The 24,460-nt window shown below is 45.1% G+C and overlaps 2 protein-coding genes across 17 annotated transcripts in view; one reads left to right on the plus strand and one right to left on the minus strand.

Moving 5' to 3' along the window:
• Nucleotides 1–24,460, plus strand: part of TXNL4B (thioredoxin like 4B) — a 71,610-nt gene that overhangs the window by 32,812 nt on the left and 14,338 nt on the right. For 11 of the 16 annotated variants that reach the window (XM_065537364.2, XM_065537367.2, XM_074027869.1 and 8 more), the window contains one exon: nucleotides 12,496–12,632. The exons of 1 other annotated variant lie outside the window; for it this stretch is intronic. In XM_065537364.2, coding sequence (XP_065393436.1) covers nucleotides 12,496–12,632 — 137 coding nt within the window. Of the gene's footprint in view, nucleotides 1–10,555; nucleotides 10,666–12,495; nucleotides 12,633–24,460 lie in introns of all 16 variants that reach the window. 4 more of the 16 variants (XR_012429333.1, XR_012429335.1, XR_012429332.1 and 1 more) reach the window with 1 other exon arrangement.
• On the minus strand, nucleotides 1,125–6,078 carry LOC102131382 (haptoglobin). The gene is made up of 5 exons (XM_005592409.4): nucleotides 6,044–6,078; nucleotides 4,189–4,271; nucleotides 3,782–3,883; nucleotides 2,988–3,062; nucleotides 1,125–2,058 (listed from the first exon to the last, which is right to left on the minus strand). The coding sequence occupies exons 1-5, from the start codon at nucleotides 6,046–6,048 to the stop codon at nucleotides 1,280–1,282; spliced, it is 1,044 nt and encodes a 347-aa protein (XP_005592466.2). The 5' UTR covers nucleotides 6,049–6,078; the 3' UTR covers nucleotides 1,125–1,279.

Genomic DNA, 24,460 nt, shown 5'->3' on the forward strand with positions numbered 1-24,460 from the left:
TATTATTTTCCAGTTTGTGGCTATTATGTCTTTCACAGGTTCTAGAATATAGGTGTGTGTCTTATTGGCCTACTAGCGCTAACCTGTTGAAGTTTATTGATGAATCTGCAGGGTGCCTGTGAGGAGAGCTTCAGAGAGATGGCCAGACCCTGGTGAGAGAGAGTGACATCAGTGTCGTTTTACACCCTGCAAAGGAGGGGCCGTGTTTTGGCATAAGAAGAAGGCACAGTGGTGATTGGTCAGGGTATTGAAGGCTTATAGCAAGAGAAAATTCCGTTAGAAGAACTTCTGTTTATCAGAGTTCCAGAACCTTTCTTCTGGGAGACCCTTGATAGCGTGACCTGCCATCAGGAGAGGAGGCTCAGCCAGCTTGCATTTGATTCCTGGCGAAAGGTGGGTTTGTTCCAAGTAGGAAAAGCAGCTTGTACTGAGGCAGGGACTCTACCTCCCACTCTTTACAGAGTCCCGGAAGGTTATTGCTGATAGGGACATTAGCCATTGCCTGGCTCAAGTCCTTCATGGAAGAGACCAGGAACTGATGGCCAGGAAGCCTAAATTACTTAGCAAATGTATGGACCAATCTGTGATTTGCACTCAGCAAGTCCAGAGATCCTGCCTTTACATCATTGTCTTTTGTTTTCCAGAGTGCTGGTAGGTTAGATCCCAAACTCTGAAGTACTGTCTGTGTCAAAACACTTTCTCCCCATCCCACTTTGAACTAGCCTCTTCCTCAGCAGGCCACGCCTTTTCTCCTAATTCACTTTGAAGAGGCAACAGCATGCAGTGAAAAGAGCTCTGAGTTTGTATCAAACAGGGCTGGGTTCAAAGTTCTGCTTCATTGTTTCATGGCTATGTAATCTTAAGCAACTCACTTACCATCTCTGAGTCTCTGTTTCCTTCTCTGTAACACAAGGACAACAGTTGCCTTTCTGGGGCCTAGCATTCAATAGGCACTCAGTCAGTGAGCATGATTCCCTAAGGTGGAAGAGTTTGTATCACCTTGGGGATTTCCAGTGGGTTTGGGGTGTTCTCTTCCATAATCCCAGTAGACTCTATACCTTCTGGCTACCCTGGACCATAAAGGAGTGAATAAAGAAGTCTCAAGACTGAACACAACACAGAAATGAGTCAAAAGAAAGCTCTTTATTGATTGACTCAGCAACGCAGGGCTGGCACCCATCAGCTCCAAACCACATCTTATCCCGTCCATTCCCGTCCACTTTGCCCTCTTCCAGGCTGGAATCTTGCTTTCAGGCAAGGGCCTCTGGCCAGCTTTGCATTAGTTCTCGGCTATGGTTTTCTGAACCCAGTCCTGGATGGAAGTCGCCTTCACATACACACCATACTCAGCCACACCACAGCTCTTATCAAAGCTTAGGATCCCAGCCGCATACCAGGTGTTCTTCTCCAGGTCGTGAACGGCAAAGGCACTGCCCGCATCGCCATAGCAGGTGTCTTCCTGGTACTTAGACATGCCGGCACAGAAGGTGTGTTCATTCAGTATGGGCTGCACCCCTACAGGGCTCTTTGGTGTCTTCTTTTCGGGGACTGTGCTGCCTTCATAGTGCTTTATGCAATTGTATTGGTCAGCCACAGGCAGCATGACATACTTCAGATGGTCAGTAAATTTAAAATTGGCATTTCGCCCCCAGCCAGACACGTAACCCACACGCCCTACTTCTGCATAATCCTTTGAAGGTAGGCAGATGGGCATCACTCTCTCATTAACAGGCACCTTCTGTTTGAGTTTGATGAGCCCAATATCTACCTGGGAGTAGTTAGGGTGTAGAACCACCTTCTCAATCTCTACAAGCTGCTTTTTCCCCACATAGAGTGTTAAAGTAGGGGCAATGTCTTTCGCTGTTGCATTTTCTGAATGGTTCAGGAAGAGATTTTTAGCCGTGGTCAGCAGCCATTGTTCATTGATCAGCGTGGCCCCTGTGGTGAGATTATGGCGGGAAACCATCTTAGCCTGCCAGGGAAAGCTGCCTTTGGCATCCAGGTGTCCACCCAGGATCCGCTGCACTGCGTCTGCCGGATTCTTGGGCTTCCCACATACTGTCAAGGAGAGCAAGACACTCGTGAGTGGAAATGTGCAAGAGCCTTTTCAAGAAAGAGGGGTAAAAGCATGGGCGGCTGTCACTGCTGCATAAACTAGAAAGAATTAAATGCTTTGCCCTTATCACCTGCTCATCTCATTCCCAATAGTTGCAGTTTTAAAATAATTCTGTTTTTTTAATTGTTTACATTACAAAAAGCTCTATTTCCCACTTTTCTAACAAAGGAAATGGGAAATACTGAGATTTTTGAGCCCTGGCTGGTGAACTGTATTATATTTAAACAATTATCCCAACAAAGGAATTTCCACAATTCCCTGAAATTCATTGAAAGGGCTAGGAGCTACAATAATTCATTCTCTCTGAAGAAAGAGGAATCTAGAGCATCATTGACTGGAGCTCAGATTTTGTAGATAGTGCAGTTATTATGAGGCAGGTTGGCAGTTCCACACCAGTAAGAGCCGAAGAGACTGGGCCTTTGCCTCTGGTTCCGAGAAGGAAAGGAGAGAACAACAGCTCCTGCTAATAACGAGAAGCAGCAGTCCCAGCCCACGTCCAGCCTCCTTCTAGGCTTCCATGGATTAAGATTGTATGTTATCCCTTGACTTGTTCTCCCTGGAGCTTGCTTCTCTTTAGACCCAGGGCTCTCTAGCAGGTTCTCTGTATGCACAGGCTCTCCTGATCTGTGGGCAGTGTAGACAGTGGATTCAGCCAGTGCCCTTCAGGCCCCAATGATCAAGACCCTTAGACCCTTAGTGACCCTTAGGGAGTTACCACCTAACTGCTTAAGTCTCTCCCTGGCCAGCTGCGGTTCTCCCACATCCCTCCTCCTGGCTCTTGTGTGCTCAGAGGAAGCCGCACTGGAAGGCTGTGCCTCTAGGACGTTCCCACCCAGAAGTCTGACTGCACTGGTAAGTGCTCAGCACCCACCTGCTTCACATTCAGGAAGTTTATCTCCAACAGCCTTATTTGTCCACTGCTTCTCATTGTTTAAGGTGTACACTCCTGAAACAAAAGGCAAGAAATGAGCCAAAGGCAAAGTCAAGTCTGCACCCAGAGCAGAGTGAGAAGGCATTTAAAGAGAAGAATTAAAAGGAAGAGGAAAAGGGGACAAATAGGAAGGGGAAAAGGAGAGAGAACATGAGGAGGAGGGAAAAAGTGCTGTGCTGGAAACTTAAGTGCGTGGACTCCATTACGCCCAGCAGAACACACTGTGGTCATGTTGGTCACAGCCAGGCAGCACACGGAGGGCTCGGGGTTCAAATCCTGACTGCGTCTTACAGGCTGCCTGAATTTGGGCAAGAGACTCAACCTGTCTGTGCCTCCGTTTCCTTATCAGCAAAGTGAGAACAATAACCTCTATTCAGAGGGATACTGTGAGGACTAAGTGAGTAAATAAATATGAAGCACTTAGAGCAGTGCCAGGACAGCAGGACTCACTAGGTGGGGGTGACCTATTGTCATCAGCGTTCCTCCTTTTCCCACATCTCCCGCTGGAGATGGAAATCTGACTCTGAGATAGGTAGGCTGCATGGCATGGCCTCCCCTTAACAAAACAGAAAACTTGAGGCTGACAAAAGTTCGTCTGCCCAAAGGGCCACAGCTACTGGCAACAAAAGGCTTATTAGAATCTAAATCTCCTGGCTCCAAGGAGAGCAATGAACTTTCTGGCAAATCACCCCAGCACCGCCCATAGGGCATAGAGACAGTTGTCCACGTCTTACCATCTCCTTCTGTGCGCAGCCTGTAGTAGTTCTTACACTGGTAGCGAACCGAGTGCTCCACGTAGCCATTTGCGATCATGGGAGGCTTTGGGCAGCCGTCATCTGCAAAGAGAGAGAAGCAAGAGAGTTTACTATTTGGAAATTGTTCCCAGTGAACCATGAAAAGTCAGATGAGTGGAAGCTGCTCTGCACATCAATCTCCTTCCACCCTGAATAGAAGCCAACGGAAGCACAAGCTCCCCTCATTTCTGGCAGGAACCCCAATGTTCTTCACGGTCCTGAAAGCCCAGAGGTCAAGATAAGAAGGGGCAGCTGGGTGTTCTCAGAGAGAGAGCGCAGACCCGAGAGGGTCAGAGGGGGATGCGGCGGCGCCCGGGATGCACGCTCCTACCCAACCAAAGACTGACCTGCGATATCCGTGACATCGTTGCCTGAGTCCACTGCAAAAAGCTGTCCCCAGAGCAGGAGGGCAACAACAGCTCCCAGAGCACTGCAGAGAGAAGACAGGAAGGAGTGGAAAGCTGGTCTCCTTGCTTCACAGCACATGCATGCATCCACACACACATGTGTGTACCCACACACACGCACACATGCCTACACACACACTCCTCCCACTTAGCAGCCAGAAAGAAAATCGATATATGGATGTGTTAGGACCAAGAAGTTACCCCCACCCCCGCAGACACATGCTTTAGCAGCTTCTGAGCGTGCCAAGCTTCCAGCAAGCTCTGTCCTGCTGGGAATTCTGCAGAAGCTTCAGAGAGGGATAGGAAGGCACGTGGGTGTGGGGCGAGTAGGGGCTCAGTTTCTGGCTGCATTCAGGAAAGTACATTGGCAGTAATAGAGGAGCCCTCCAGGAAAGAGAAACCTCCCTCAGGCACACCAAAGATACTGGTAATAAAATGTAGATAACTCAGAGATGGGAACTTAGGACTTTTTATGCTATTCCTCTACTTCTTGATATTTTCCATAATAAAAGTTTCCTTAAATACACAATTTTTTTTTTTTTTTTTTTTTTGAGATGGAGTCTTGCTCTGTCACCCAGGCTGGAGTGCAGTGGCATGATCTTGTCTCACTGCAAGCTCCGCCTCCCGAGTTCACACCATTCTCCTGCCTCAGCCTCCTGGGTAGCTGGGACTACAGGCACCTGCCACCATGCCCGGCTAATTTTTTTGTAATTTTAGTACAGATGCGGTTTCACTGTGTTAGCCAGGAGGGTCTGATCTCCTGACCTTGTGAGTCACTGCGCCCGGCCTCCTTAAATATATACTTTTAAACATATGGTTATTTCTAGTATTTTATGATAGTTCATCTTTAGGAAATGGTATCTCAAACCCCAAAATGCCAGAAGGTTACCTGGAAGAGAACTGGTGTCCAAAAGCAGGACTGTGGCCATGGGCATTGACGCACAGGTGCCATCTGCCAGTTCACCATCTCGCTAACAGATGCTGACCATTCAGGCACTAATGCTTCTATTAAAATAGTTTCTAGGCCGGATGTGGTGGCTCATGCCTGTAATCCCAAAACCTTGGGAGGCCGAGGCAGCCAGATCACGAGATCAAGAAATCGAGATCATCCTGGCCAACATGGTGAAACCCCATCTCTACTAAAAATACAAAAATTAGGTGGACATAGTGGCGCACACCTGTAGTCCTAGCTACTCGGGAGGCTGAGGCAGGAGAATCACTTGAACCCAGGAGGCAGAGGTTGCAGTGAGCCGAGATCGCACCACTGCACTCCAGCCTGGTGACAGAGCGAGAATCCTTAAAAAAAAAAAAAAAACTAGTCTTATTATTTCAACATTTCAAAAAGTCTTTATTTTTATAAGATCTAAGTGCCTTAATTAGTTGTATCCCAGGTACTAGTGTATATCCCAGGTACTAGTCAATTAATGTGTCATTCAAATGTGTTACAATTAGTCTTTCTTATTATACATTTTTAAAGAGGAAAATATCTGCTAATTAATATACTCAGAATGCCAGGAAGCCTACCACAGGAGCTGATGACATCCCGTACAAAGACAAAAATGTAACCTCAAGGAAAAAGACACTCCTGAGAGTAAATCTCATCTCCTGGGAAAGACAGCACTGTCTTCTATGGATGCAGAAAAGGAGAAGATTTAACACACTAAGCCCTTTAATTCACTATAATTTAGCCCATTTGCCCGTTTCTTTGTTCTATTTCTGCATCTCTACCAATGTACGCAAAGAAGACTGAAATAAAGAACCAGAGGAAAGGCAGGAGGGAAAGCTGTGGACCCACCTCATCTTGGTTGGTCTTGCCTCTGGAAGAGCAGTGCTGTGGGGCATCTGCTGGTCTTTTTATGCTGCCACCAGCTCACCTCTCCCCCTTCTCCATTTCGTAATTCCTGTATCTACATAACTTTGGCCCTGGTAAGGTCACTATCTTTTCCAGTAACAAAAGCACAAACAATACCCCCGTTAAGAGCTGAGCTCTTGCTTCACACTTGATTTTCCTGTGGTGTTCTATTACAAACCCCGAAGAAACCTGGCACCTCTGTGACCCACGAACCTGCCAAAGTATTTCCCGAAATCAGCAACTGAGCACGACAGGGCAGCAGCAGGAGCCATCAGTCTCTTTTATCTTGGAGGATTTTCACGCTGTAGAAGGCCTTACTTTGAGTTGTTTTAAACCCATTGTAGACGTTTCTGCAACCTAGCTTAGATGGGACTCTAAAGAAAGAATTCCCTTTTCACAGTAATTTTCTCCACCTTGTGTGTGGACATCTCCCTATTGCTTAAAAGCTCTCCAGCCTGAAATCAGTAAATGTGTTTATTGTGTCTTCCCTGATTGTTCTTTGCAAGAAATCACACAACTAGTTAAAGCTATAGTGTAGACCGACACAGACCGTACTCAATGGCAGTGGTTCTTATGGTTTTATAGTCTGTTGATTAGCCTAAATAGGCAGATGAGAAAAATCAGTATGTCTAAGTCAAATGTCTGCACCTGTGTGTATCCCAAGTACCAGTCAATTGAAATTTAGTAGCAACTCGATAAAAGGTTGATTTATTCGTTAAAAAGGGTTAGTGGTTCTTAAATTAGAGTGTACAAAAGAATTACTTTTGGATAATCATGGTGACACTGATGTAGTAGCAAAGTAACTAGAAACAAGACAAATGCCCATCAACAGGAGGGAAGGGTCAATACTGCGTTGTATGTGGATATAATGGAATATCATACAGCATAAAATGAATAAACTCTGCAAGAACATGGATAATCTTGTAAACATAATTTTTGAAAGAAAAGTGCAAGTTTCAGAAGATTACCTTCAGTATGATAGCAGTCTTCTAGACATCAAAACCAAGTAAAACTTGGCAATGGATTCTTAGATATGACACCAAAATCACAAGCAATCAAAGAAAAATTAGATAAATTGGGCTTCATTGGAATGAATGTTTGTGCATCAAAAGACATATTAAGAAAATGAAGACAGGTCAGGCGCAGTGGTTCACGCCTGTAATCCCAGCACTTTGGGAGGCTGAGGTGGGCGGATCACGAGGTCAGGAGTTTGAGACCAGTCTGACCAACATGATGAAACCCCATCTCTACTAAAAATACAAAAATTAGCTGGGCATGGTGGCGCATGCCTGCCTGTAATCCCAGCTACTCAGGAGGCTGAGGCAGGAGAATTGCTTGAACCCAGGAGGCAGAGGTTGCAGTGAGCCTAGATCGCACCACTGCACCCCAGCCTGGGTGACAGAGCAAGACTCTGTCTCAAAAAAAAAAAAGTGAAGACAATCTACAGAATGGGAGAAAATATTTTCAAATTATATATCTGATAAAGGGTTATTATCCAGAGTGTTTCCTATTACAACAACAAAAAGACAAACAATTAAAGCATAGGGAAAGAATTTGAATAGACATTTCTCCAAAAAATATACATAAAGTGCCAAAAAGCACATAAAAAGATACTCAAGACTCAAGGCAGTGATTCATACCTATAATCCCAGCACCTTGGGAGACCGAGGCGGGTGGATCACCTGAGACCAGGAGTTCGAGACCAGTCTGATCAATATAAATACGGTGAAACCCCATCTCTACTAAAAATACAAAAATTAGCCAGGAGTGGTGGCATCCACCTGTAGTCCCGGCTACTACTTGGGAGGCTGAGACAGGAGAATTGCTTGAACCTGGGAGGCAGAGGTTGCAGTGAGCCGAGATTGCACCACTGCACTCCAGCCTGGGCAACAGAGCGAGACTCCATCTCAAAAAAAAAAAAAAAAAAGTCACTCAACACCATTGGAAAATGTCAATACGGAAATTTGCAAATCAAAACCACAATGAAACACCACTTCACAACCTACTAGGATGGCTACAAATCGTGTGTGTGTGTGTGTGTGTGTGTGTGTGAGAAATGTTGGCAAGGATGTGGAAGAGTTAGAACCCTGGTACATTACCTTACTAGTAAGAATGTAAAATGGTGCAGCTACTGTAGAAAACAGTTTTGTGGTTCCTCAAAAACTAAGCATAGAATTGCTATCTGACCCAGCAATTCCACTTCAAGGTATAAACCCGAAGAATTAAAAGCAGAGACTCAGAGACTTGTACACCAATGTTCATAACAGCATTTTCACAAAAGGTAGAAGCAATCCAAGCATCCATCCACAGATAAATGGATAAACCGTATTATATACATACAATGGAATATTATTCACATATAAAAAGAAATGAAATTGATGCATGCTACAACATGAATAAACCTTGAAAACATACTAAGAGAAAGAAGCCAGACACAAAGGGACAAATATTACTTGATTCCACTTATAATAAGGTATCTAGAATAGGCAAATGCATAGAAACAAAAGTAGATTCGACTTTACTTGGGGCTGGGAGAAGCAAGAAATGGGAAGTGATTGCTTAATGGGTACAGAGTTCCTGTTTGGGGTGATGAAAAAACTTTGGAAACTGATAGTGGTGATGGTTGCAGAACATTGCTAGTATAATAAATGCTGCCGAATTGTACACTTCAAAATGGTTAAAATCAGAAATTTTGTGTTATAAATATTTTAGCACAAAAAACTCAAGAAGTAAATAAGTAAATAAACTTATCTTTATTGGAGTAAAAGAAAGAAACAAGCAAGACTCAGCACTATGTTGCTCAGGCGTAGATATCAAAGAGTCAAAACTGTGTTTTTAAATTTCTTGTTGGAATGGAAAACCCAAAATATAAAATGTTACATCTCATGGGGAGGTAAGAGGAAAGTATAAGAGAAAGACACTTAGGTAAATATAAATAAATTGTTAATGACCCAGCTTTTGGGCTGGGTAGTAGGTTCATTAACGTACATTATATTATTGTGCTTTATTTTTAATAAAACACATATATGCCCACACATGTATGTCCCATATAATATTTTATAAGTATTAAATAAAATATTTTAAAATATGAAGGAGGGAGGGACTCATCCTAAGGACATAGTGAGAGGCCCCTTTTCCATGAATTGGATCCAGTAGGTCTGCATGGGGATGTGAGAATCTACATTTCAAGCGTCCATAACTTCCCACCCTTGCAGGTATGAGGCAATAGACGGCAACTCTTCAGTCATAAGCAGGAGCTCATTTCTCCACCCCTGGAATCTGGGGTTGGCTCTGTGACTATGTTGAAATAGTAGCAGACGTAACAAGGATAGTCTTGAAATGTGCTTGTGAATTGGGGTTTGCCTGCTTTTACAACACCTGGAATCTGGGAGCTGCCCTGTGAATGAGCCCAAGTTATTCCTCCATTGCTGGAGAATGAAATGTCCCCATAGAGCAGAACCCAGGCATCCCACCTGACAGCCAGCCAGCCCCAGATTCCCAGAAGCCTTCCACAGGTGCATGAGTGAGCTCCTGCCAAGATCAGCTGAAACTGGTCCTGACCAAAACCACCTCCAGCTAAGCCCACATTGCTGACCCACAGAATCATAAGCTAAATAAAAGACGACTCTTCCAAGCTACAAAGCTTGGGGAAGACTCATTAGGTAGCAAATGTTAACCAGTAGAACCGGTGTATGGAATGATGGAAATAGCTGCTCTGACTGAATCTAGGGTGAAGATATTAGAATTCTGCTCCCTAGGTCCCTGGGTTCCTGCTGTCCTCTGTCACAGCTTGTCTTTACCTGTGCTTTGCCACCCAGTTTTTCCTTCAATGGCCAGAAGGAGGGAGCTACACCCTACGTTTTCCAAAGAGAACCTGCGCTGTAGACTGTAAAGGATTCCACTAAAACTGGAACACTTCTGTCCTATGGCATCCTCATGCCCTCCTCCCCCTCCCAGCTCATCCAGTCCATCATTCCTCCCCACAGAAACTGTCAAACCTCAGCCTTTCACAGTCCTCTCTCTAGAGTCTTGCAAATGTCACAGCCCCAGCCTTCTTTTTTCTTTTCTGTCCAGTTGCTGCTACTTTTCCACAGAGGGAAGAGATGGCCTCTATCTCTGCAGCTCTGTGGGTCCCCAGGGAAGTGGGGAGAACGCCGGTCCTATGAAATGGAGGGAGAGACTTCCTCCTCGGACTGGTGCGCTCCTAGGGTGTCTAAAATGAACCATTTCTCACCACTGCTGTAGAACAATTGTTTACTCACTAGGTGCATGAAAATTCACATTCTTCCTCCGAACATACCCTGAACTCTATTACTCTGACCCCTTGTCTTGGGCAACAGGGGAGCATTCACACACAGCCTTCCTGCCCTGGGCGTCTTTCATTAACTTGAGAAACAGAAATTGAGGGGCAGAAATAAAAACTGTAACACAAGTAAGTACTGCCTGTCTTGTCAGCTTCTGTCTGCAGTGGAGAAGATCCAGCCCTTAGAAGCATAAAAGCTGTCCGCAGAACCAGCCCTGCAGGTACTTTAGGAGAAAAGCCAGTCAACTTCTAGTAACAACAGGTAACATTGGGAGGGTCCTATGTGCCAGGCACTGTACTGTGTGCTTTCTGTGTATTTATTCATCTAATTCTTCAACAGCCCATAAGCACTGGGTCTTTTAATTATTTAACAACCCCATTTTTTTATAAGTGGGGCACAGAGAGGATGAGAAACTCGTTCAAGGTAACACAGCTAGTAAAGAGAGGAGGCAGGATTCAAACCCAGGCCAAGCCCTTGGCCACCCTGGGGTGCTACCTCTCCCACATGACGAACTACACAGAATTTTCAAGACTCCCTCACATGGGCTGGACACAGTGGCTCATACCTATAATCCCAGCACTTGGGAGGCCATGCTGGAGGATTGCTTGAGGCCAAGAGTTCAAGGTGAGCCTGGGCAATGTAGGGAGACCCATCTCTACACAAATAAAAAATAAAAAAATAAGAAGTTAGCCAGGCATAGTGGTATGCACCTGTAGTTCCAGCTACTCAGGGGACTGAGTGGGGAGGATCACTTGAGCCTGGGAGAGGCTGCAGTGAGCTCTGACTGTGCCACTGTACTCCAGCCTGGGCAACACAGCAAGACCCCGTCTCAAAAATAAAATAAAAAAGATTCCCTCACATAATCAGCATCAAGGGCTCACCATTAGAGTCGCTTTTAAGAGTCATCTGGAGACAGATCTTTCGCTGGGTTAAGGCATTTCTTACCTGGAAGGGATAGCAAACTTGCTAGCTAACCACATTAGCCAGGCTAAGGGTGTCAATTCTACGTGGTTATGGAAGCCCATTAAGAACCTTGTGTATCAGATTTAAGCCATGACTGAGGCAGTGATGCCCAGCAAAGAGGATAAAGAAGACCTTAAAGCATTGGCACCCAAGTCTGGAGAAGCCTGAGGCTGCAAAGAGTTGGAGGCTGTCTCCAAGCATGACCCCTGTGTTGGCCTTGGGGGCACTGGAGCAGACAGAAACCACGTGGGCCATGGCTGGAAAGCACATTAGGAAATAGGTCAAGGAAACTACCTGACAAAGCATTTGGGCAAGAGTGCCCTGGGTGCCAGCCAGATGCAGAGAGGAGTTGAACCATCCACCCTGGTCATAGGACAGATCTCTCCAGAAGGAATGGAATTTAAATGGAGCTCTGCTTTTGAGCAGTCAGTGCAAGAAATCAGGGACTTGCATAAACTTGCCACGCCCCAAAGCAAATCCCCTCTCCACTAAAGAGGCACTGGGCTTGTTGTAGGGTGTGATCCACTGGATGCTGGCAGGCTGTGTTTGTGCTTGTCTCTTCTGAGAGACTGAGAGATGCTGGAAAACTCAGCATCTCAGTGAATGACTGAAAGAATGAGGGAGTGAAAGAACATGAATGTGGACCAACCCTATACACATGCAGACATATGTATGTGTGTTTAGATATTTATATATATGCGTTTCTATTTTCAAATGATTATTTCCGGGTCTCGGATAGAGGTGAAATTCTAACCTACTCAGAGTGATTTCTTTTAGGTTCCCAGACCTGGGATCCACATTTTTTGCTCTGCTGAGGTAGGAAGGTGTCACTAGATCCCTTAAGAACTGCAAATTAAACAACTGTGAGAATGGTTGAAGCTCAAAAGGCTGCTCAGCTTCTCAAATACCCAGTGACTGAAATAACTGGCCAGCTTCTCAAATAGCCAAGGCAGTGCCAAGGTTACTACTCAGGAGACTGTCTTCCACGTGCCTGGGGCAGACAGGAAGTGTTCTGACCCTCTGCCCACAGCTGTGTTCCTGTACCCACCAACTCAAGTGATTAACGGGGTGGCAGGTGGTGCAGCAGCCAGGTGACCTTCACACACTGGAACTCGTTTGGTTTCCTAGGGGACACTTTCCAGATGGGGTTTTCGGCACTCAGGAAACCTCTTCGTGGCCGGCAGGAATGCGAGAAGTGCAGTGTTCATCCATCTCCTCTCCTGAAGCCCTGCCCTTTGGAGCCTCGTCCTTGTATTGCTGCCAAGGTATTTCACAAATTCCAGATCATTCCCACTCTGTTCCTGCACACACACCACTATCCCCTGTCCCCTGCTGTCCTCTTGCATGTGACAAGCCACAGTGACTTTATTTCCTACATTTCTAACCACAAGGTTCTTACAGAAATTTCCCCTGGCTGCCAAGACTCATTCAACATCATAGGTGGCCCAGACTAGAGGGTAGGTAACATTATTCTCTCAGAATGTTCTTATGGTGTGTTGGGACCAGAGATCTGCACCTGGAGGAAAGAGAAATCCTGAAACATGTTTTAGCCAAGTAGGAAGCACATAACATCTCTTCTAAGCAAATATAAAATGATAGTAGACCTCAATCTGGCTTATTAGCTAGGATTTAATTTGACTAAGTGACTTAACAGGGATTAAAGCACACAAGGTCCCAGCCTGAGCAACATAGTGAAACCCTATGTCTACAAAAAATACAAAAATTAGCCAGGTGTGGTGGCATACACCTGTAGTCCCAGATACTCTGGAGGCTGAGGTGGGAAGATCACTTGAGCCCAGGAGATTGAGGCTGAAATGAGCCATGATCATGCCAGTGTACTCCAGCCTAGGTGACAGAGCAAGTGAGACCTTGTCTAAAAAATATTTTTTAAATTTTTAATTAAAAACACACACACACAGATACACAAGGTTCTGTTTTCTCAAGTAAAAGGGGTGGGGAAGTAGGCAGACAGAGCTGGTATTGGCAGCAGCATTAAGCTCTTTCCAGCTTTTGCCTCCATCATCCTTGCAGGGTGACCCTGATCCTTAGGTCTAAAATAGATGCCAGAGCTCCAGCCATCATACCCGTATTCCAGGCAGCAGCAGACTTTCCAGAAACTTCACACAATACTTTCACATATATGTCATTGAATAGCACTTGGTCACAGGACCACATCCAACTATATTGGAACCCAGGAAATGTCTTTATGCTGGGAATCCAGAACATGGAACCACTGATATGGTTTGGCTGTGTCCTCACCCAAATCTCATCTTGAATTGTAGTTCCCATAATCCCCACGTGTCATGGAAGGGACCCAGTGGAAGGTAATTGAATCAGGGGGCAGTTACCCTCATCTGTTCTCATGATAGTGATTTCTCATGAGATCTGATGGTTTTATAAGGGGCTTTCCCCCGACCTTCACTCTGCACTTCTCGGTCTGCCACCATGTGAAGAAGGACATATTTGCTTCCCCTTCCACCATGATTCTAAGTTTCCTGAGAACTCCCCAGCTGTGCTGAACTGTGAGTCAATTTTCTTTCCTTTATAAATTACCCAGTCTTAGGTATGTCTTTATTAGCAGCATGAGAACAGACTAAAACAGCCATCTACAAGATAAGTGGCCTGATCTCATGAGAGGTTACTGTTCTAGATTAAAAGAAACTAGTAGGACATGGTGGCTCATGCCTGTAATCCCAGCACTTTGGGAGGCTAAGGTGGGCGGGTCACCTGAGATCAGGAGTTTGAGACTAGCCTGGCCAGCATGGTGAAACCCCGTCTCTACTACAAATACAAAAAAAATTAGCTGGGTGTGGTGGCAGTCCCCTGTAATGCCAGCTACTCTGGAAGCTGAGGCAGGAGAATAGCTTGAACCTGGGAGGTGGAGGTTGCAGTGAGCAGAGATTGTGCTAATACATTCCAGCCTGGGCAACAGAGTGAGACTCCCTCTCACAAAAAATAAATAGGACGGGCGCGGTGGCTTACACCTGTAATCCCAACACTCTGGGAGGCTGAGCGGGTGGATCACGAGGTCAGGAGATCGAGACTATCCTGGCTAACACAGTGTAACCCTGTCTCCACTAAAAAATACAAAAAATTAGCCAGGCGTAGTGGCGGGCTCCTGTAGTCCCAGCTACTTGGGAGGCTAAGGCAGGAGAATGGCGTGAACCCGGGAGGCGGAGCTTGCAGTGAGCCGAGATCGTGCCACTGCACTCCAGCACTGCAGCTTGGGCGACAGAGCGAGACTCCGTCTCAAAAAAATATAAAAATAAAATAAACAAATAAAATAAAATAAAGATAGAAACTGAAGAGGCATATGGATGAGCCTTGATTGGATATGGAAGATATTTTGGATACAACAGGAGAAATTTGAACATGAACTCAGTGTTAGATGACATTAGCAAATCATGGTTAATTCTCTTATGTGTGATTATAGAATTATGGTTACATAGGAGCATGTACGTAGATAATGCAGGTTACAAAGTACTTAGGAATCAAAATACACAATAAAAATAGGCTAAAAGATTGGCAGAGCCAACAGGGAAAAGATAGTAAGAATTACTGAGTGTAGGTGGAAGGAGTACGGATATCCATTTCTTTCAGATTTTCTGTATATCTAAATTTTTTTTTTTTTTTTTTTTTTTTTTTTTATAGAGTCTCATTCTGTCACCCGGGCTGGAGTGCAGTGGCGCAATCCTGGCTCACTGTAGCCTCTGCCTCACAGGTTCAAGCAGTTCTCCTGCCTCAGCCTCCTGAGTAGCTGGGACTACAGGCATGTGCCACCACGCTCGGCTGATATTTGTATTTTTAGTAGAGACAGGGTTTCCCCATGTTGCCTAGGCTGGTCTAGAACTCCTGGCCTCAAGTGATCTGCCCATCTTGGCCTCCCAAAGTGCTGGGATTACAGGCATGAGCCACCATGCCCAGCCTAAAATTCCTTATAATACAAATTATAGGAGGGTAATTATCTATTTGTGCTGACTGTTCCTCAGCTTTCTCATGTGAGGCTGATGGCCTTCTGGTGAAAATGAGTGAGGTTCCTGTCAGTATTCTGGAACCAGTCAACACAAAGGGTCTGAGGAGTGGGTTGAAGCCCATGGTCTCAGCCAGGATGGATCTTAGAGCTTGTGGATGTAGGGAGAGAAAACTGCCCTCCAGCCTCAGCTTCTCCGATAGTCTGTCATCACCCAGCACTGCTGCAAGGATCCACAAATCCCATCACCTATTTGAGATAACAACACAACAGAAGATAGAAAATGAATCTAAGACATCTTACGTAGTGGAGACATCAGTACTCTGTCAGGACATGACTGGGTGGAGCAGAACAAATGCCAGACTTGAGATTGGGAGAATTTGTTGCCCCCTCCACCATTTCTGCCCATATCACCTTGGAGCAGGTGCTTAATCTGTTTCCTCGACTGTAAAATGGGGATTGTAATTGCCACCCTCACCTGCTCCACAGAGCTGTCTGAGGCTTCAATAAGATAATGTGTGTGATTTCTGGTAAATGTGCAAGACCATTTGGAAGAAAAGCTTGCTTGTCCCTGAACTACTGCTTCATCCTGTTAGGCTCGCATGCAATTATCCACAGACCCCAGAACCAGGTGAACTTTTTCAAAACCCTGCTTGTGGTGGTTGAAAAATATCTCCACAAATTATTGGACATTCCTCCCTTCAAAAGTGGAAGCCACCACATTTTTCTCACCAGCTTGCTTGGAAAAAAAGAAAACAAAAGTGGAAGCCATTCCCTTGAGTGGTGGGCTGGACAAAATGACTTGCTTCTAACACAGGGTTTCCAGAGAAGATATATGATACCCAATGAAATTTGAGTTCAGATAAACAACAAATAAATTTTAGAATAAGTATGTCCCAAATACTGCATGAGATAGACTTACACTAAAAGTGTATTCATTGTTTATCTCAAATTCAAATTTAACTGGGCATCGTTTTGTTTTAGTTTTGCTTAAACTAGCAACTCTATTCCAATGAGTAGAATGAGGCTGGGCACAGTAGCTCATGCTTGTAATCCTAGCACTTAGGAAGGCCAAATCTGGAGGATCACTTGAACCCAGGAGTTCGAGACCAACCTGGGCAATATAGTGAAACCCAATCTCTACAAAAAAATACAAAACTTCGTGAGCCCTAGTGGCATGTACCTGTAGTCCCAGCTACTCAGGAGGCTGAGGTGGGAGGACTGCTTGAGCCTTGGAAGTTGCAGTGAGCCGTGATCATGCCATTGCACTCCAGCCTGGGTGACAGAGCAAGACCCTGTCTCTATAAATAAAATAAGAATAGAATGAATGTGGCATAAGTAATGATGTGTGACTTCCAAGACTAGGTCATAAAGGCACTGTAGCTTTCACCTTGCTCCCTCTTAGCTTACTCACTCTGGAGGAGCTGGACGCCATGTTGTAAGGACACTCAAGCAGCCCTATGGAGAGGTTCACCTACACTTCCTGCCAACAGCTTGCATCAGGAGGAGATGCTCATACCCTGGGGGCGCCAATTCTATTGAATCCTAGCCTCATAGTTTAGGGAAGTTATTTAATCTCTCAAAGCACTTGTTTTATCTGTAACTATGGGTATACTAATATCTGTTTTCAGGACCTATTTGTGATCAGAAACATAAAAAACAATAGCTAACATTTATGAGAAATTTAGAATATGCTAAGCACTATTGTAAGCACTTCACATTTAATTCACATAGTAACCCTCTGAGATTGGTGCTGTCCTTATTCCCATTTTACACATTGGGAAACTGAGGCACACAAAATTTACATGATCACCCACACCTAATAAGTATATAATGTGACAGGCACATAATATGCATCCTTTTTTTTTTTTTTTTTTAAGAAAGAGACTTGCTCTTGTTGCCCGGGCTGGAGTGCAGTGGCCTAATCTCAGCTGACTGCAACCTCTGCCCCCTGGGTTCAAGCGATTCTCCTGCCTCAGCCTCTGAAGTAGCTGGGATTACAGGTGCGCGCCACCACATGCAGCTAATTTTTGTATATTTTGTAGAGATGGGGTTTCGCCATGTTGCCCAGGCTGGTCTCAAACTCCTGAGCTCAAGAAATCCTCCTGTCTCAGCCTCCCAAAGTGCTGGGATTACAGGCTTGAGCCACTGTGTCCAGCCTGCATCCTTTTACTTTTTATTTTTTTTGAGACAGAGTCTTGCTCTGTTGCCAGGCTGGAGTGCAGTGGCACTATCTTGGCTCACTGCAACCTCCACCTCCCAGGTTCATATGATTCTCCTACCTCAGCCTCCTGAGTAGCTGGGACTACATGTAGGTACGCACCACCACACCTGGCTAAGTTTTGTATCGTTAGTAGAGATGGGGTTTCACCATGTTGCCCAGGCTGGTCTCAAACTCCTGGCCTCAAGTAATCTGCCCACCTTAGCCCCTCAAAGTGCTGGGATTACAGGTGTGAGCCACCATGCCCAGCCAATATTCATCCTTTTAGAAGTTGCTGTTGTGGCTGGGCACGCTGGCACATGCCTGTAATCCCAACACTTTGGGAGGCCGAGGTGGTGGATCACTTCAGGTCAGGAGTTCAAGACCAGCCTGACCAAGATGGTGAAACCCCGTCTCTACTAAAAATACAAAAAATTAGCCGGATGTGGTGGCAAGTGCCTGTAATCCTAGCTACTCTGGAGGCTGAGGCGGGAAAATCGCTGGAACCTGGGAGGCAGACGTTGCAGTGAGCTGAGATCGCACCATTGCCTGCACTCCAGCCTGGGAAACAGAGTGAGACTCCGTCTCAAAAAAAAAAAAAAAAGTTGGCCGGGCGCGGTGGCTCAAGCCTGTAATCCCAGCACTTTGGGAGGCCGAGGCGGGCGGATCATGAGGTCAGGAGATCGAGACCATCCTGGGTAACATGGTGAAACCCCGTCTCTACTAAAAAAATACAAAAAAACTAGCCAGGCAAGGTGGCAGGCGCCTGTAGTCCCAGCTACTCGGGAGGCTGAGGCAGGAGAATGACATGAACCCGGGAGGCGGAGCTTGCAGTGAGCTGAAATCCGGCCACTGCACTCCAGCCTGGGCAACAGAGCAAGACTCTGTCTCAAAAAAAAAAAAGTTGCTGTTAGCATATCATCGAACCTGCCAAACCACTGTTTTTACAGTTGAGAAAACAGGGCCTCAGGGAGGTGAGGTAAATCTTACAAGGCTGACCCCAATGTCTATACTTCAATCCTACACCCAGTGAGTCTGGGGTCAATAGCACACCCCCGGGGGCCCTCCTGCCCCACCCCTGGATGGAATGGACCACTTTCCTGATATAGCCCTAAGTCCTCCACCAGTGCCCCTGGTTCATGGACATTACTAATCACTACCAAGGATTGGTATTGTCAAATTTTGCCCCCAGACAAGATCGACCTGAGAGATGCATCTAAATTAAACTATGCGCACAATTAGAACAAAGAGGAGTCTCGACTTCTCAAAAACACTCAGAGGCTTTCCTTTAATCAGCATTTTTGAAAGCTCCAAATGCAATTGGCAGTCTCTAAATTTTTAAAGGAGACTAACCGGAACAATTAACCATGTCTCCGAAAGCTTGAAAGACTCTCAGACCCTAAAACAGAGAGCCCTGTATCTCCCTGCTCCCCCACTTGGATTCCACCTCCATTTTTCCCATCTCTCCACCACTCTTTGCCTGGAACATTGCAGGGACCCTGAGGGTACCAGCAAAAGCCCTTTGAGCCCCTCCAGGCCTCCAAGATGGAAGACAACTGGGTGCCTTCCTCCTGAGTCTCAGACTTCCCACACAATTCCGGTCCTGAGTTCTGTTCAGCTAGATACTCTCACTCCTCCATGAAGTGGTGAGTTTTTCCTTGAGGCTTTCTCTCTCTCAGGAAGGGGGTAATCACTCTGGGGTTCTCCCCTGTGTGCACGTGGATAACTGTATGCCATTTCTAAAACTCTTTTGTGAGGTGGTTTTTCAGTGAACCTTCAGAAGGCAAAGGGGAAGCTTTCCCTTGGATCCTACAGTTTTGGTGCTGTGGGCAGGCTCCTCAAAGCCACTCTGCTCTTCTAGAAGCCACAGTGAAGGGAACCCAGGGCTTGACAACGGGCAAAAGGGTGAGAATTCCTCAACAGTCAGGCTCCCAGCCTGTCTTCTTGTGAAACCCAGTTGAGCAGACAGGAAAAAATAACCGTTTATCTCCTCTACATAATCTCGATTAATGGGAGTGATATGGTTTGGCTCTGTGTCACCACAAAAATCTCACCTTGAATTGTAGTAATCCCCAAGTCATGGGAGGGACCCGGTGGGAGGTAATTGAATCATGGAGGCAGGTTCTTCCCGTGCTGTTCTCCTGATAGTGAGTAAGTCTCACAAGATCTGATGGTTTTATAAAGTGGAGTTCCCCTGCACACGCTCTCTCTTGCCTGCCGCCATGTATGACATCCCTTTGCGCTTCCTTCATCTTCCACCATGATTGTGAGGCCTCCCCAGCCATGTGAAACTGTGAGTCCTTTAAATCTCTTTCCTTTATAAATTACCCAGTCTCGGGTATGTCTTTGTTAGCAGCAGAGAACTGACTAATTCAGGGAGAAAAGGATTTGTGTGACTAGTTTGGGGTGTAGAACTCTGGTGTGCTTTTTGGTAGTTTTTGGTAATGAATATTTATTGTTTGATCCCGTTTCCTCACTGAAATAGTGTTTTCCTTCGTCTTCATCTTTCTGTGTCATTCTGTCACAAAGAGGGGTAGAACAGGAGCCTAAGCCCCTAGAAGCCCACTTACTCAAGCCAGCCCTGCAGACTGCTCAGTTTGTCGTTCCGATCAACATACTTTTTTGGAGGCAGGGTCTTGCTCTGCCACTCAGGCTGGAGGGCAGTGGCATAATCATGACTTACTGCAGCCTCAACCTCCAGGGCTCAAGCAGTCCCCTCACCTGAGCCTTCTGAGTAGCTGGGACTACAGGTGGTTGCCACCACACCTGGCCAGTTTTGAAATTTTTTATAGAGACAAGGTTTCTTTCCTGTCCCAATGAAAGTACACACATTAAAAAACAACAGGGTCTCGCTGTGTTGCCCAGGTTGGTCCCGAACTCCTGGTGTTACCGGTTGAAGGTGTCCAGGTTCTTGGAGTCTTAAACAAAGAACTGGACAAAATGTGCAAGCAGAGCAAGGAAAGAATGAAACAACAAAGCAGAGATGTATTGAAAATGAAAGTACACTCCACAGGGTGGGAGCGGGCCGAGCACAGAGGCTCAAGAGCCCCGTTACAGAATGTTCTGGGGTTTCAATACCCTCTAGAGGTTTCCATTGATTACCTGGTGTATGTCCTATGTAAATGAAGAGGATGAAGTAAAGTTACAAAGTCATTTACTCAGTGTATGCCCTATGTAAATGGAGAGGGTATTTCCTGTCATCGCTGAAGTGTCTCCATTTGATTTAGTTCTAGGAAGTGAGCGTGAATCAGCCTTATGTTCCCTATCTCCAGACCCTATTCTTCTACCTCACTGGGCTCAAGCAGTCCTCCCACCTTGGCCTCCCAAAGTGCTGGGATTACAGGCATGAGCTGCAGTGCCTGGCTTCAACACACATTTTGTTCTGAATATGTCAAGTTCTTGGAGGAGTTTGTCTTAAGAAGTCACTGTGGGGGCTGGGCGCAGTGGCTCACACCTGTAATCCCAGCACTTTGGGAGGCCGAGGCAGGCAGATCACGAGGTCAGGAGTTCGAGACCAGCCTGGCCAACATAGTGAAACCCTGTCTCTACTAAAAGTACAAAAAATTAGCTGAGTGTGGTGGCACGTGCCTGTAGTCCCAGCTACCTGGGAGGCTGAGGTAGGAGAAACGCTGGAACCTGGGAGGCGGCGGTTGCAGTGAGCCGAGATTACGCCACTGCACCGGGCGACAGAGCGAGACTCCATCTCAAAAAAAAAGAAAGAAAGAAAAGAAGTTGCTGTGGGGCTTCTCTCATCTCAACCCTTGTTGCCTGGTTAGTACTGGAGAAGTCAATTCCAGGAGGGTCTGCCCAGTGTCACAGATTGACAGGTCTGTGACTAGCAACCCCCCACAGACTTGTAGGTAGCTGGAGGCAGCATATGTACAAACACCATCATCCTGACCATCTGTGGCAACAAGAGTCTTTTGCCAACTTCGCCTATTCCTGGGAGTGAACTTTTTGCGTAGGGGGATATTTGGCATTACCTCTTCTCTACCCTTTCCAGGAAACACCTGTTCTTAACTGGTAAAAAAAAAAAAAAAAAAAATTACCCTACACCTGAAAAATTACATTCTGGACTTTCCATAAAGAGGCTATTGGATTGTGAAATGAGTACACCATTGAAAATTCTAAATGTCAATGGCCAGAAAACAGATCCTTTAAATTACCCTCCTAAATTTTAAAAATATATTAGAGATCTCTCATCCTAAACAAATGCCTTCTTTGTATTTATAAAAAGATTAAGTTAAAATATAAAAACAATAGTTTCATGGCTAGCCTTAGAAATTCTCTTGACAAAATTAAAGAGCAAAAACATGATCTGAAACAAAGCTAAAATAATTTTTATGCTCAAACTGCCTGCTTTTGATCCCCTGTAGGATTTATAAAAAGCCCTGCACTCTATGGTCTAGTGGCTGAGATTCTGTGCTCTTGTGGCTGTAGCCCAGGTTCAATTCCCAGTCAGGGAAGTAATCCCATTTGTTTTAAATTGTTTGACTCCTGACCTTTTGTGGGTACCCATTTGTTATTGATCCTTTTTCCTTCCATGGACACTTAGGAGTGTCATGAATAGCCTTGGAAACTCTCTTGACAAAATTAAAGGGCAAAAATGTAACCTAAAACATGATTTGATTTCCTGTCTTTTTCCTTCTATGGGGCATATGGGGCCTTTGGGCCTTTATGCATAGGTGCTCAGCTGAGAAGCTGAGATCCTAGAAAATATGGCCAGTTAGAAGAATAGGTTGTATTCCATTTGTGGCTAAAAAGACTTTTTATCTTTGAGCTGACTTTGGGGTCGTTCTGGATCTTGTGAGGACTGCTTTTTTCCACCTCTTGGAGATGCCTGGTTCATCTTTGACTAACCAAGTCATAACTTGGTTAAGGGTTATTGCTTTTGGTGAACTATTTGAAAAGGTACCTTTGGTTCAAAAGAAAAAAACAAGCTAACGAAAGTGTTTATAAAAGATAGGCCCTGAGGTAAAAAGAGACTTCCTAAGTCCAAGCATGGAAAAGGCTGCCTTCACCCAGTTAAAGGGCTCAATAATCTAATCAAGAAACAACCTAATTTAAAAAGACCAATCTAATTAGATTGGTCCCCAAACTATTTTCTGGAATTTAGCTGGCTATTTTGAAATTCTTTGTAAAATAAATGTATATATGTAAAAAAATCTCCATTTGTAAGGGCATCTGCATCCCCACACTTAAACCACCACAAACTTTCCAACAAGGAAGATGTCTTAAAGTTTACATAACAAACCTTACATTTGTTTAAGATACTTTTCCCGGAAAGCTTGTCTTGACTGGGCTTTTACGTACCCCTTTTTGTCTTGGCAAATAATGGTGTTTATATCTAAGTTCTGTGTCTTTGAAGTGTAAATTTTTACCAAAAAGTCCTGTCTTTGAAAGTACAAATTTCATGTTGCCTAGCTAAGAACTGCTTAGAGCTTGATAGTCTGTCTGCAGGGGGGAGAAAAACTATTTGAAAACTAGCAAATGAAGAATCTTGTAAAGCTATAAAATCTTCTTCTGTCTGTATGTTTGTATGTGTCACGTGTATGTGATATTTCACTACCAAAATAGACGAAAGAGCTCTAATTAGTTAGCTTAATGAAAAAGTAAGTGCTTAAATCAAAATACTTTATCAGAAAAATAGAAACTAACTCAAATGCTTTTTAGCTCATGTGACTCTAGTAATCTCTGGTAAATAAAATTAGTTTAAATTGTTGGCAAAATAAAATTAAACGTCTTCAGAATTGTCGGTATTAAATTTGACTCAGACTTACTGCCTGAATGTACTGGTCAGACGGGTTTAGGTGGTTTCTGTAGATGTTTTTGTTTCTGTTTGTTTTTGTTTTTGTTTTTTTGAGACGGAGTCTCACTCAGTCACCCAGACTGGAGTGCAGTGGTGCGATCTCAGCTCACCGCAACCTCCGACTCCCTGGTTCAAGCGGTTTTCCTGCCTCAGTCTCCCGAGTAGCTGGGACTCCAGGCACAGCTATATTTTTAGTAGAGATAGGGTTTCACCATGTTGGCCAGGATGGTCTGTATCTCCTGACCTCGTGATCCACCTGCCCCGGCCTCCCAAAGTGCTGGCATTACAGGTGTGAGCCACTGCGCCCAGCCTGTAGATGTTGTAAGGTCATAAAACTGTTGCTTGTTTTGTCTGTGAGCTAAAGCTATGAGGGTTGGCTGTTGGGCTCCCCAAAGCCTTGGACATATCTTACTGTCAGCTTCCTTCCAGTTTTGAGCATCTGGATTCTAGGGTCTGGACAGGTTGGCCATGGTGGGACCTGGGGATACGTCCTCAGTTCCTGACCACCAGCTGTAAGGCAGAACCAAGCCCGATATGGCCCCATCCTCCCTGGCCTAGCTTTGCCTCCTTGCCGTGCTGGGATGGGTTGGATTCTCCAGGCATTATCTTCACGACTCTGTCCTGTCCTGAGCACTATACCTGGTATGTAAATTTGGGACCCCAACAAGACCTGCCCTGCATAGCTGTCCTTGGGTGCCACATGGGCACCTGAGACCCAAGACAACAGAAAAAAAACATTAGGAAGGGTACCTGTGTCATCCTTTCAAATTATTAATTTAAAAATCTTAAAATCATGCTATGTTAAATAATAGGTAATCAGAGAATGTCTAAGTCACCTATATGGTATAGAAAACAATATATTTAGATCTGTTAATAAAAAATTGAGGAAGCAAAATGGTTTTCATCTACAAATACTGATATAAAATAATTCAACATCACTTCCTAAGTTTTCCACTAGAAATTAGGGCTACTAAGAGTTAAAATTATAGTTAATATATATAAGTAAAACTACTAGATATGCCTGTAATCCCAGCACTTTGGGAGGCCAAGGCAGGTGGATCACCTGAGGTCAGGAGTTTGAGACCAGCCTGACCAACATGGTGAAACCCCGTCT

The sequence above is a fragment of the Macaca fascicularis genome, chromosome 20 (genome assembly GCF_037993035.2).
Source record: "Macaca fascicularis isolate 582-1 chromosome 20, T2T-MFA8v1.1".
NCBI lineage: Eukaryota > Metazoa > Chordata > Mammalia > Primates > Cercopithecidae > Macaca > Macaca fascicularis.

Excerpts from the sequence above, each read along its gene's own strand:
- LOC102131382 (XM_005592409.4), bottom strand. Across the intron at positions 3,063-3,781 it reads GCTGCGCACAGAAGGAGATG|GAGTGTACACCTTAAACAAT; the intron begins GTAAGACGTGGA and ends CTTTTGTTTCAG. Across the intron at positions 2,059-2,987 it reads ACTTCCTGAATGTGAAGCAG|TATGTGGGAAGCCCAAGAAT; the intron begins GTGGGTGCTGAG and ends TCTCCTTGACAG.